Source organism: Vicugna pacos, chromosome 20, assembly GCF_048564905.1.
Source record: "Vicugna pacos chromosome 20, VicPac4, whole genome shotgun sequence".
NCBI classification, from domain to species: domain Eukaryota; kingdom Metazoa; phylum Chordata; class Mammalia; order Artiodactyla; family Camelidae; genus Vicugna; species Vicugna pacos.
The window spans coordinates 7916318-7929231 of record NC_133006.1 but is presented as its reverse complement, the minus strand read 5'-3'; the positions used below and the strand labels follow the sequence as shown (position 1 = coordinate 7929231).

Below are 12914 nucleotides of genomic sequence, written 5' to 3'. Positions count from 1 at the left end.
GTGTTGGCCATAGAAGTAAGGAAATCTACACAGTGATGGTGTGGCACAAGCGAGCCTGAAAAGACAGCTACGTGGACTTGTACTAGGGCACGGACAGGCTCCACAGATCTTGGTGCACGTGTGTGCACTCGTTTTTTTCTTATCAGTTAGCTTTTGCTGCTTAATAGACCGTGCTGACATTTGCTGTTTTCAAACACCACCATTTATTTATTTAGCTCAAAAATCTGCAGGTCGACAGTGTGGCCGTATTTAGCTGGGTGGTTCTGCAGATCTGGAGTCAGACTCAGCTGTCTTTGTTGTGGTTCACTTATGTGTCTGCAGTTGGCTGCTGGGTCAGATGGTGGCTGGTTAGCCAAGATGTGGTCCTCCAGCAGACTAGCCTGGGCTCATTCACATCATGGCAGCGTTCTGCACTTGGTAAGCTCCAAGGCACAAGTGCCACTCAAACCACTGCTTCTTGGATCACATTTGCTAACATCCCACTGGTCCAAACAAGTTATGGGGCCAGTTGAGCTTAAAGGGTGAGGAAAATAACTTTGCCTTTCTTATGAAAAGGGTAGATAAACGTGCGCATTTTTAGAATCTACTACATGATATTATTGTCCTTTTAAAGATTGGAAGTATTATGCTTTATATTTATGTTAGGATGAGAGAACTAGTAAAAAAGATAAAGGATGGGGGAAAACTATGAAAGGGGATCCCTGAGAAGGCACGGGCTGCTGTGATCCAGAGCACAGAGGGGAACGTACATTTAAAAAGGGAAAATTCTTCATTTTTCTTTGGAACAAAGGAAAAGAATGAGGATAGATCTAGAAAATTTTAATTTTCCTAGTACTCTCAATTTTCCTTGGAGAAAGGGAACGTGGAGTATCTGTTGACTACAATGAGGGAGGTGCCGGGAAAAGGGTTTGTGGAGAGTGTTAACTTTGGGGAAGAACTGTTGTTCAGAACAGGACAGGAAGCTGAGATGAAGACATAGGAAAAGAAAAAGAAAAACCCCAAACAACCCACCAAAAATCTGAGTGGTACAGGGCCCAGCTGAGACTACAGGTCTTAAATTTATGATGACACCATGTACAGCGCCTGACCCAGGCCACATGTGAATTCGAGAAAGGTAGCCCCTCTCCCCAGTGCAGAAAGTTCAGCCCCACTCAGCTGGTGGCCTTGGGCAGCACAGGGAACTAAATTCAGTACCTAGTAATAGCCTGTAATGAAAAAGAATATGAAAAGGAATATTTATACATGTAGAACTGAATCACTATGCTGTACACCTGAAATTAGAACATCGTGAACAGATTATCCTTCAATTAAAAAAAAATAGAAAGAAATGGTGGAGAAGAAAGAGAACAGGCTTGAGAGAGAAGAAATTAGAGCATCAATAACAAACACAGAGACCAGAACAGGGGTGATTAGGAGGAGAGGATGAAGGGACTGAAAGAATTTGTAGATGTCATTAGAGAAGTTTGTTATCACTAGTAAGGGATTTACAGGAAAGAGAGAAAAAGAAGGGCCTATTTTGAGCTACTTGACTGAGCATTTAATAGGTACCCATTCTTTCTTTCTGCATAAAATTATTCCTGTCTTTACCCCCTCTTTCAAAATAAAAGCTTATTAATGAGGGAAAATCAGGAAAATGAATCTTTTTCATTAAAAAATGCATTTCTCGCTCCTGGGAATTTTATTAAAATACAGTGCCTCATTTTTATATTAGTATAAATTAAGATAATGTCAGGATGTATTTGCAAATTGGAAACAAATATATTGCAAAGGCGTATGAATACATTGAATAGGGAAATATAGTACAAAACCGTTCTTAGATTTTTCAGAATCTTTCTCTTTGAATTTTCTTAGAAATTCTTCAATAATCAACTGTAAAAAATACAATAAAATTCAGAGGTACTTGCATTAGGCAATATATGACTTCCTGTAATAGAATGTTTGGTGATTAAAAGCCATGGTCTTGAGGAAGTTGGAGACAACTGTCTTTTCCTCTGAATGAGACCCTCACAATTACAGTCCTGTAACTTTCACATGCTACTTTGGTGGATAATCAGAATGAATTAATGAGTTTATTATATAAGTTGAAGTTATTTGGAAACATGACTGAAAAGATAATGAAATTTTTGTGGCTGTTACTAATTTACATTTTTGTTTTTAAAACCAAAAGCTATGGCATAACATGCAAAGAGATGCTACACAGTCTTGAAATTTATTCATTCTTTCTGTGAGGAGAGACCAATCTTTGGAAACAATAGAGAAGACCTTTTATTTATGGCTTAATCATGAGTCAGTTTTATAAACACTGAATAAGCAGAACTGTTTCCAAGTAAAACTTAGGTGAGGCAGTTGTTTTCTTTCTCAATTTGATTGAATTCTGCTTGATTTTCAATTATCTCTGATTTTCAGATATTCTAGTCACATGCCAAAATTATTCAAAAATTATTTATGTGGCAAGAATTCTGTGTTGCAAACACACAAATATATTTACATATAAAAAGAAAGGAAGATTTTTGGGTACATTTGCTCAGAAACAAGAGTTTGGGGTGAGTTGTTTGAGTTGATCAAGTTTTAAACATTTTTAGAACTCAAAACTGTGTGTATGATATTAAAATCTTTGCATTAGGTCTGATGGACACTTTCTTAACATGTTACAGAGCAAAATCAAGAAATATCTTTTACTGAGTTTGTAAACCAAGCTTTTGCTAAGTTTAATCGTTACGGTCATACATTTCTGCTATGTAATGCAATATATGTATAATATTATTATATATTATATATACATATACAGATACTCATTAATATTTTGAATAACTGATATTCCTTGAATTCTTTATTAGATACAAGTATTTTTCTTTCTTTTATGGATTGATAGAATCAAATCAATACTTTAAGGGAAACCTCTGTTTTAAAGGTTTGGCTTTAGAATCATTTATAATTTCAGTACTTGTCTTAAAGTACTGGATGATGTAGAAAATAGCACAAGAATAAAGATACCCAGTCATTTTGCAGGCTCTCCCTCGTCTCTCTTGAAAGTGATACATTATTTCTTTATTTTCTTTTTATTTGATGTGGGATTTGTGGATTGCATTGTTTCAGGCAGATTACAGGGTACTCTAAGCTTCCTTTGCTGTTCCTCCTGGCATAACCCACCTCATTTGTTAACTGTTCATTCCGGCAAGTCATTAGGGAAAATATTTTTCATAAGCTAAAACTCCCTCTCTATTTCGACCCTGGCTTTTACTCTCTTAATTTATCACTGCATGTTGGTGTTGGGTGCTGCATCTTTGAATCCTGGGCATTATTTTCAGGCTTACAATATGTAAGAGTGGTCCAAGTTTTTTTTGAATTTTAAACACTTGAAGTGTTAAATTTTTAAGGATTGTAGTCATGACTATCATGTTATGGCTTAGATTCCTACAACGGAAGAAAACCCACTTCATTTTCCGAAGTGAATTTTGAAATATATATCGATGGTGATTTAAACCTTTTCAAATCGCTCAGTCCTCAGTTAAAAGAACTCTTTTAGCTTTTATCAATGCGTTACTTTCCAAATGGAGACACGCAAATACAATTTCATATTGATGTTCATTCTGGAGGATACATGAGCTATAATATCGAATAATTCACAGTTTATTTATATTTTATTTCAAAGTCAAAGCAATGCCTCATTAGCAAAGCAGCATTGCTTCCATTTTCTTCGAGGTTTAAGCGCCTCCTTTTGTGTCAACTCACAGAACGACTCCGCTAAACACTCACGTGACACGTGACAAGAATGTTTTGACAGTTTCACAGACCACGTCCTATTACAATGTCTATTTCTCTTTCCTCTAGTTAACTTCTCCTCCCATTGCCTCTGAGCAGCTTGCCTGTAAACCACCTGCTTTCTCCTTTGTTTCTCCAACTAATCAGAAACCGCCACCTGACCCAGTCGACCTCGCCGGAGCCTCTGTCCTGGAGGAGTTCCACACGAGGAGGCTGGATGTCGGTGGGGCCCTGGTGGAGGAAACGGCTACGTACTTCCAAACCTCCGCTCACTCTGCACCCTTTTTTGCATCGGAGGGCACGTCCTCGACGCCGCGGTTTCCCCATCCCGCTCAGTTACCAGGTTCTCATTTATCCAGTGCAAGGGCAGCCCATCCGAAACCTGGACTGACATCCGAAGGCCTCGAGAAGACGACGGCGACGGTCACCTCGCACGTCCGTAGTCCCAGAGGGAGTCCGAGAACCTCCTCTCCTCCGCCGCCCTCGGGTGCTTCTCCGAAGCCGAATTCAGCCTCGTACATCCCCGTGCGCATTGTCACGCGTTCACTCTGTCCGAGCCCCAGACCCTTCCCCCTCCCTTCCCACGGCTCTTCCTCCGCCGTCTGCAGCCGCGTGTCATCGAGCGGGAGCCTCTCCAAGTCAGGGGTGAAGTCCCCGCTGCCCTCCCGGCTTTCCCTCCTCACCGCCATCCTCAAGTCCAACCCTTCTCACCAGAGACCCCTCTCCCCGGCCTCCTGTCCCACTTTCGCTCTCAACTCCTTGGCTTCTTCCACACTCACACTCGATCAGAAAGTAAAACAGACTCCATCCACGCCGAAAAAATCTCTCTCGAGTTGCTCCCTAAGAGCCAGGTCTCCAGAGCAACAGGAGAACCGGGTTCCTGAACTCAGCCAACACTTGGCCTTTTCCACCAAAGCAGCTCGCCTCCCACGGGCGCCCTCCCTCTCTCCCACAAGGCACGGCAGTGGCAACCTTGTTTCTCTGAATGTTGAGAAAGCGCCGTCGCCCACTTCTTTGAAGGGCGGTCCGATGTGTTCCCCGCTGCAGACCGGCCCCTCCAGTCCTGCAGGTCTGCCTCCCGTTCCACCAAGCCTCCCTCCTCTGTCTTCCAAGGGCAGACAGGATGCTGACCTCAGGGGCCCACATCCTTCTCCGTCACCCTCCTCTGCATCGTCTTCTGTATCCCCTCCCACTAACCAGAGAGCCAGGCTCTCCTCTCCAGAGAAATGCTACCATCCTTCCCCCGCTCTTTCAGACCTGATAAACAGATCCCAGAGGCCCTCAGCACAGCCGTCTGGCCAGGGGCACCCTCCTCCAGCCCCTCCTCCAGCCCCCGTGTCCAGCGCTGGCGCGGCTGCGTCTCTTCCCCACCTGGGGTCCAGTGCTAGTCAGCCCACGCAGGCGCGCCGGCTCAGCCCCTCAGCGCAGCACCCAACTCTTACCTTGCCTTCAAGACTTGGGAAATCTGAAAGCTCAATCTCTGACCACAGGTCATCTGTTTCAACCCCATCACCTCCCATCTCTCTAACAAGAACCAAGGAGCTGATTTCACCTTGTGCAATGTCCATGTCGACAGGCCCTGAAAATAAGAAACCCAAGGTATCTTTTTTTTTTTTTTTGCACGCTGCATGGTGCATGCTTATTTTGAAATATGGAAAAATCTTTTTTTCAGGGGAAAAATCAATAATTATGATACTCATTCTGCTCCTACAAGGAGATAGGCAAAGTGCAAACGGGTCTAGGATTTGGCATATTTGAATGTGTGGATGAAGTATAATCTGTCTAAAACTCTGCATTTTTCCATAAAACTTTGATTTTACAAATCCTCTTATGGTAACGTCTTTTATCTCTGGGTCCAAGAGCATTTTCCCCCAGATATAATAAAAATTACATTATTGATCCCAAAGGCGGAATTTAGAGCAGTTAGGTGAGATTTGGGAATATGATGCGTTTCTGATTATTTAATAATGTGGACTTTATTATCCAAGAAAATACCCTATACCGAGAGAATGGTAGACAGAATTAGTGTAAAAATGGAATACTAGCATATACGCATATTATTGCCAAGTCAATCTGAAAACTTTCTAGTTCCTTTGCTGGCATTTATTTATTGTTACTAATTTTCTTCCCCTTCTAGCAGGCTGATTTCTTTATTGCTGTCTGTATACTTTAAGCTAATTCAGTATGGATTTAGCTATATACATGTAGAGCAAAAGGGAATAGAAATTACCTTTATACGTGAAAATGATTTGATTTATTATGAGCCCTAAATATGTACTGATTATGGAATACAGAAAGGGTGGGCAGGCTGGGTATAAGGAAATAGAATTAAGAGAGGAGAAATACTGACTTTTAAATGGTCTGAAGCAACCCGCTGAGTGAGCATGTGAACTAAAGCATCTATTTTAATGTGAGAAGAGGATCATTTGAAGGAGTGACCCACAGCGTTCATTTCTCCGGGTGGAAGGCACCGCTTTTCTGGAACATGCTGGCTTTCCAAATGTTCTCAAATAATTTAGAATGTGGAGCTTATATGCCCAGAATTCAGTCATTGGTATACAAATAAAATATAAAATAAAGTAATGAAAGTGCCTGTATTAGGAGGGAACTGGGATTTTCAGTTCAGTGCAGTGAAGTAACACAGTTTTAGAGTTTCCAGGTTCCATGGGGATTGTGTTCAGCTCTGTCACTCTTTGGGTGGTGAACTGATGATGGGAAAGATGAAACCAACCCTCGTGATCTTGTTAATGAGTCATAATACAATTCAACTGAGAAAGCATGTATTAAGCACCTACTGTATGCCCACCACTATAGTGGCTTCTGGGGGATGTATGTTTTATTTCTAAGGAAAATAAGAGATAGTCCTTTGTCTTAAAAAATAAATTTTATTCAGCAGGAAAACATATACATAATGTGGAGGAGCAACAGCTATTAAACATGCAGTAAATCTAGAAAACAAGTATCAGGCCATATGATTAATATAGTGTAATACAGATCATATGTAACAGTTCACTGAATTCAGTATAACAGAAATATTATTATGGGATCTGGTTAGTGAGAGAAATTATCAAAAATGTCAGGCCTGTCGGAAATGTTTAGGGTTTAGCTTAATGAAGAGGAAAGCAATTGGCATTTCAGAAATGGTAAACAATGTGACCAGATATACAGAGGATGACCCCAGTGGAGTGTATGTGGAGATGCAAGAAGACTGGCTTTATCATTGAACAGTGACACCAGGAATGACAATTATAGGAACAGATATATAAATAGTAATGATAATTATAGTAACAGACATCAGCTACTTTCTGGGAGTGGAGGACTGTCTTAGCAATTACACAAACTAGTTAAAATTTAATTAAAAGGGACCATGCCAGTTAATTTTTTTTATGACCATATGAGATTTGGTAATATTATTTCCTCCTTTTTAGACACCAAGAAGCTGTAGTTCTGTGAATAACTTGCCTGGGTCACATTTTTGATACTGGCAGAGCTGACGTTTATTTTGATTTAAGTCTACTGATTCTTGAAGCCATGTTCTTTATTACTGAGATTTATTGCTACAAAGCAATAACTCATATTAATGATCTTTTTTAGCCTGATTTATTAATTCTCCTGAAAGAAATCATCATTGTGGAATAATGATTAGAATGATCAGTTTATATAATATTGGGGTCATTATAAAATGTATTTTTAGAGATTAGTAAGTCCCTGTATTTTCAGCTTCGAAGCAAATGGGTTGGAGGAAATCTAACTTTTTCCTTAATTCTAAATTTGGAAATCGTGTTTATTGAGGTAAAATGAGTTGGTGGTTGTCTTTTCAGTACATACGTGTGATTATGGAATTCATTTGTGGCATATTGAAAAAAACCTGGTGATCTAAAACATCAGTGTTCCCTGAATTTACTGACAGGCATCTCTTAAACCACGCTGCTTACGCTGCAATTATTGTGTACCTTTCTGAGAAGTGGCTTCACTCCATGGGCTTCGTCAGGTCATTTCTGTTTGTAGTTCACTCTGCTATTTCATGTTTTCTCCTGTTTTTGGAAAATCGGAAGAGGGTGAGCCCCGAGGGTTCTCTGTTAAAGTCAGGACCTTTTTATCCTAAAATCAAGTCTATTGAAGATCTGTTCCTCCCCAGCTCACTTCCCCCAATATTGAAGAATGCTTAGCGTTTGCTTAATTTTTTCAGTTTATCTTCTTTATTTCCAAGCTCATAAAATGCAAGCTTTCTGAAATGCATGATAAATATGAACATGTATGAAAAAATGAAGAATGATGATGACTTTTTCCATTTTTATCGGTTCCTTCGAACAGAAGAAAAAAGGTTTCTTATCATGGCTAAAATTTATGATAGCTTCTGCAAAATTAGTTTCTTTTGCGACACGCTGTTCTTTGCCACAGTTTCTTCCTCTTCCTCCTTGCTTCTTGCTGTGATCGCTCTAGGTGAAAATCAGCCTCTAATTTTTTCAATTGCAAACTCTTATTGGCAGGAATTATAACTTGAGTATCAAGTTCATTAAAATGGATACTGACGGATGGAATGGATAAATCTTATCTCTGTTTCTTTTGACTGCTTTTGTTTAAATTGCTAAGATTATTTTATAGACAGATGGGAGGAGAGACACAAAAGGCTTTGGGTTATCAAAGAATTTATGTGCTTTTATGGGCTGTTTCTCGTCGCATTCCTTCCACTGCGGTGCTCATCTGAGCACAGGACTTTCTTTGAAGTGTGAAGGAGTTTCAGAGCTAGATTACTTTCACTCAGTGCCAGATCCCGGAAGGAACAAGGTCCTAGAATACAGATGGCCGTCAAATTAAAGCACGGATGCTTTAAAGATATAAGTTCAAAGTCTGGGCCCTACTGTCCTTCAATATTAAAATAAAATGGAACAACTAGATTATGCTGAGCTAAATTCAGGTATAAGGCGTATTTGATGTTCCTTTTTCATAGAGAGAATCTTAAGGTTCTATATCTGCTTATATTAGTATGATATAATGGCCTTATTTTAATTTCAGATATGGTTTAAGAATATTTCAGATGGGTGTTTCCCTGAAGGTTGCTTCTGCGACTCTTTGATGAACGTGTATAGTGTCTGAGACATTTTTTCCCCCTCAGGAAAGCCTGAATATCATGAAATTAATCCACGGAGTTGTGTTTGGGTTCCCAATATACTTTCCTTTATAAAATAGTTTAAATTTTTATAAATAGCTTAAATTTTCTCCTCGTGAGTTATTGTGGTATTCCACATGGAAATTTGGGGTGGTCATTGCATCGGAACCTGACAGGTGTTGCCCTCACTGATGACAGTCTGAAGCTCTGTGAGGGCGCCAGCAGCGTGTCTGCCCTGGTCTGAAAGCTATCTGGACACATAGCTTGTTCAGAGAACTAGTTGGGAGCTTTTTGATATTTCATGAACTTTTAGAGCTGATGTTTTATTTATAAACTCTCATTTCTTTAAGGCATCAAAACATTTCCAAATATATCACACTGAAAGCTCAGTGGCAACCGTCTCTATGTAACGGTCTCCGCCCCTGCTGGTCCTCTTGTGATCTGGGGAATGGCCAACGTGAAATATGCATCCATGGGCTAAAACAGTTAATCTGAGTTCGAACAAATCACTCATTCATTCAATAAATACATAATTGGGTGCTTATTATGTGCACTTTTCAAAGTTGTGAACATGTCGAAACAAATAACATTGCAAAAATGCCTGCTAAAAAGACGTTTATATTTTATGGTGAAAGAGAAACCATGGATGATTTCCCCCCATCCCCCCAGAAGTGAATTTGCTCGTATATTAGAAGGACATGAGTGGCAGGGAGAAAAGTGTAGCAGGGTAGGAGGTGGCTGTCACAAATGTATACTGGATGCTGGAGACGGGGTTCTTTGAGAGCGTGACATCCAGTTTGGTGATGCGTCTAAAGAGAGTACAGTCAGGAACTGTTCCGAAGGCCAGAGAGAGCTGGGCGGGTACAAAGAGCAGACGGGGGAGCGAGAGTGGTGATGCTGAGGTTGTCAGGCGGAGATGCTGCTGGCAGCCGCGTCCCGTGAGGTCTCGGAGGCCACATCTGAGTCTTTGCTTTTTAATCTGAGTAAGAAAGGGAACCATGGGAGGGTTCTGAATGGCTAACAGCCACAATCTTACCTGTTCAGCTGCTGTGCTAAGAATAGATTCTAAGAGGGTGCGAGGGAAAGTAAGGCGACCTTAGGAAGCTATTGAAACAACTAGACAAGTGATGATGGTGGCTCAGGTGGCAGTGAAGGGGAGGACAATATTTCTAATATGGGTAAATGAATGGACATCCAGCAATCATTAAAGCTGGCCGTATGTGGGATGCTGTTAAAACAGCTGAAACGAGACATACATATCTTTTTGTTTCCTTTGTTTCTTTTTGTCCCACTGTCTTCGACCTCACCTCTTTTTAAAAATTTTTAATTTTTCCTGTTTTTTTCCATAGAATTGTTACAATTTGACTGACTGCACATATACAATATATTGCATATAAATATATATACACAATATACTTCACATTTTAAAAAGTTTACATATATGTACTGTTCACTGTTTCTAAGAATGTTTAGAGCTTTAGCTTTTTCAATTTACATAGTTATCAAAGGAATAAAGCCAACCATAAAATAAGGATTAATTCAAAAAGATACATACACCCCGATATTCACAGCAACATTCTTTATAATTGCCAAGATATGGAAGCATTCTAAATGCACATCAACAGACGAATGGGTGAAGAAGATGCAGCATGCATATACATGTAATGGAATACAACTCACCCATGAGAAAGAAGTTTTGACCCAAACTCTTCCACAAAGTTCTTGGCACCTTTCTGGGGCTTCAAGATTTTCCACGATTATCCCATCCTTGCTGTCTGTCACTTCCGTCTCTCTCCTAACCAGTTCTGTACCCTGTTCCCTTGGCTTCTCTCCAGCTAGCCTTTCTGAACTGATCTCAGCAAATGGTTCACACTCCGGTGTCACAGATCGACAGAAGCTTCTTTTTCACGCCCTGGAGAGTATGTGCATTTTAGCCGAGGAGGGCTTAATGCAGTTGAACTCAAGGAAGAGACTTTTCAAAAGAAAAAGAAAGCAGTGCTTCAAGCTCATGAGTTCAAACCTTGGAAGTTTCCATCACTGAAGGAAGATGAGTTTAGGAACCTAGCATATTGGAAAAGTCTTCAGGGAATGCCTGGAAATGAGGAAGAGGGTCTCCAATCAGCCAGGTTCCTCTAAGAGTTGAACAGCAGATGAGGGACCAAAATTTTCTTCATGAACTCTGAATCTTATTACGATTTTCAGTTAAGTACTTCAATTTGAGTCAACAAATGTTTGCTGAACATTTGTTCTTTGCCAGGTTGGTTTTAGGTGTTGGAAATAATATAAAATCTCTCCTCTAAAACACCTGTCAGGCTAATAGGGGTGGCAAAGTCTCATAATACAAGGACATACATGCTGTATGTTTAGAGTGCTGGAAACATGAGAAGATAAATGAGCCGTGGACAGGGACCTGGGAAGACTTGTTCAGGGAAGTTTTCTTTGGAGCTCTCATCCCCTTGGCCAGTTGGTTGCCCCTGCACCTGCGCTGGTAATCAGGGTCATTCTAGAGGCTGTGCCCTGCCAGTCATCCAGGTGCAAGGCGGGTGGCTGGGCAACCTTCTGTGGATGGGATGAGGGCTTGGCTTGAGCTTCCATCTCTGGGAGACTTTGACTCGGGTGGTGTAGACATGATCCCAGAGGAGCAGGAAGCGTGCGTCTGGAGGGATGCTTTCCGCCGTGCCCGTGGATGCTTCTAGAAGGAGAAGCCGGGCAGGTGGTGGGACGCTCTTCACCAGGGTCGCCTTGTTGTTCGTTTAATCTCAGGTCCTGTCATTCACCTGTGTTGAAAGTATAGCCATGAGTTCAAATTCCTGTTGCTCAAGGCAAATAGTATCATTTGTTCTGAGATCTCATAGGTCTTTATTTCTAGAGTCTGTGGTGGAATTTCAGGCATCAGCCGTGGGGGGCACGATAGCGGTGGGAAATATCTTCTGAAGAGGATGGCTTTGCTCTTGTTATTCCTACACTTACACCCAGGATTTACGTTGCAATATCTAGCATTGCCCATAAATAGAGTTGGCTCTGATCAACTTACGTGCAAAATGCCTTTTCCTTTTTTAAGCCTGAATTTTTCCTGCACTGGTAAGAAGTGTTTATTGAATGATGACTGAAAGTATAGATTGCAAACTGGAGTGATGACAATAGTTCTCATTGATTTTTTTTTTTTTTTTTTTTTTTTTTTTTTTGCCGGATGCAGTCAGGCTGGTCATTTCTGTGATTAGCTGTTGGTGATTCCAGCCTGTAATATTACAGTCTGTTATTCAAGTTATAATTATCTTGACTACAGTTATTTGCAATTTTAAACCAGGGGTGGGAAACCAGTGAATTTGGTTTAATACGGGGAAGGCTGGAAATACTGAAGAAGAAATATATTCCAAATTAGAATATTGTTAAGATAACCCAGAGGAGATATACCAAACACAAAAAAATGTCTCTTATGGTAATAAGAATGATTTTCAGATTGGAAAGGAGAGGCCACATATGTCTGAGAGATGCATAAATACTAAGATAGATGAGGAACTAGAAAAGACATTGAGTTGCCCTAAATAAATTTATATCCCCTAGTCTAGATAAATTGTATCTCAAAAAATGGATGAAATTTCTAATTCTATTGCAAAACTCTTGTAAATGAAGGGAAATAAGAGATTTACCAGGAAAAAGAAGAAAGCTGTGTGTTCCATTTTTCACACACACAAAAAAGGTAAATTCTGAAAATTACGTCCTATCTTCTTAGTTTGTGAATGTTTGTAAAAACAGTTATAACGGGAAGTCAGGCATTTTCTTCAGCAGTAGACATTTATTGAAAGCATTTCAGGTTCTAGCTTTTGTGATGTCTTTCACAATATGAACAAGGAGAGCTAGTCCAGGTGTAGTGATGTGTTTCTATGAATTCACTTTGGATGCTTAATCCAAAGCATCGTTGAGATTGCTCTGTCTCATCCCCCATTTCAATTTTCTGCATGTTATTTATCTCTCTATGATTTTTCTTTTCCTTTCTCATGTATTTGTTTGTTTATTGTTTGTCTCAGTTTATTAAGATGTA

The 12914-nt window shown here is 40.2% G+C and overlaps 1 protein-coding gene across 1 annotated transcript in view; it reads left to right on the top strand.

Annotated features, from left to right (window-relative positions):
• MLIP (muscular LMNA interacting protein) overlaps window positions 1-12914 on the top strand; it is a 118909-nt gene that overhangs the window by 14416 nt on the left and 91579 nt on the right. Inside the window, exon 4 of the mRNA XM_031688666.2 lies at window positions 3832-5361. Coding sequence (XP_031544526.1) covers window positions 3832-5361 — 1530 coding nt within the window. The remainder of the gene's footprint in view (window positions 1-3831; window positions 5362-12914) is intronic.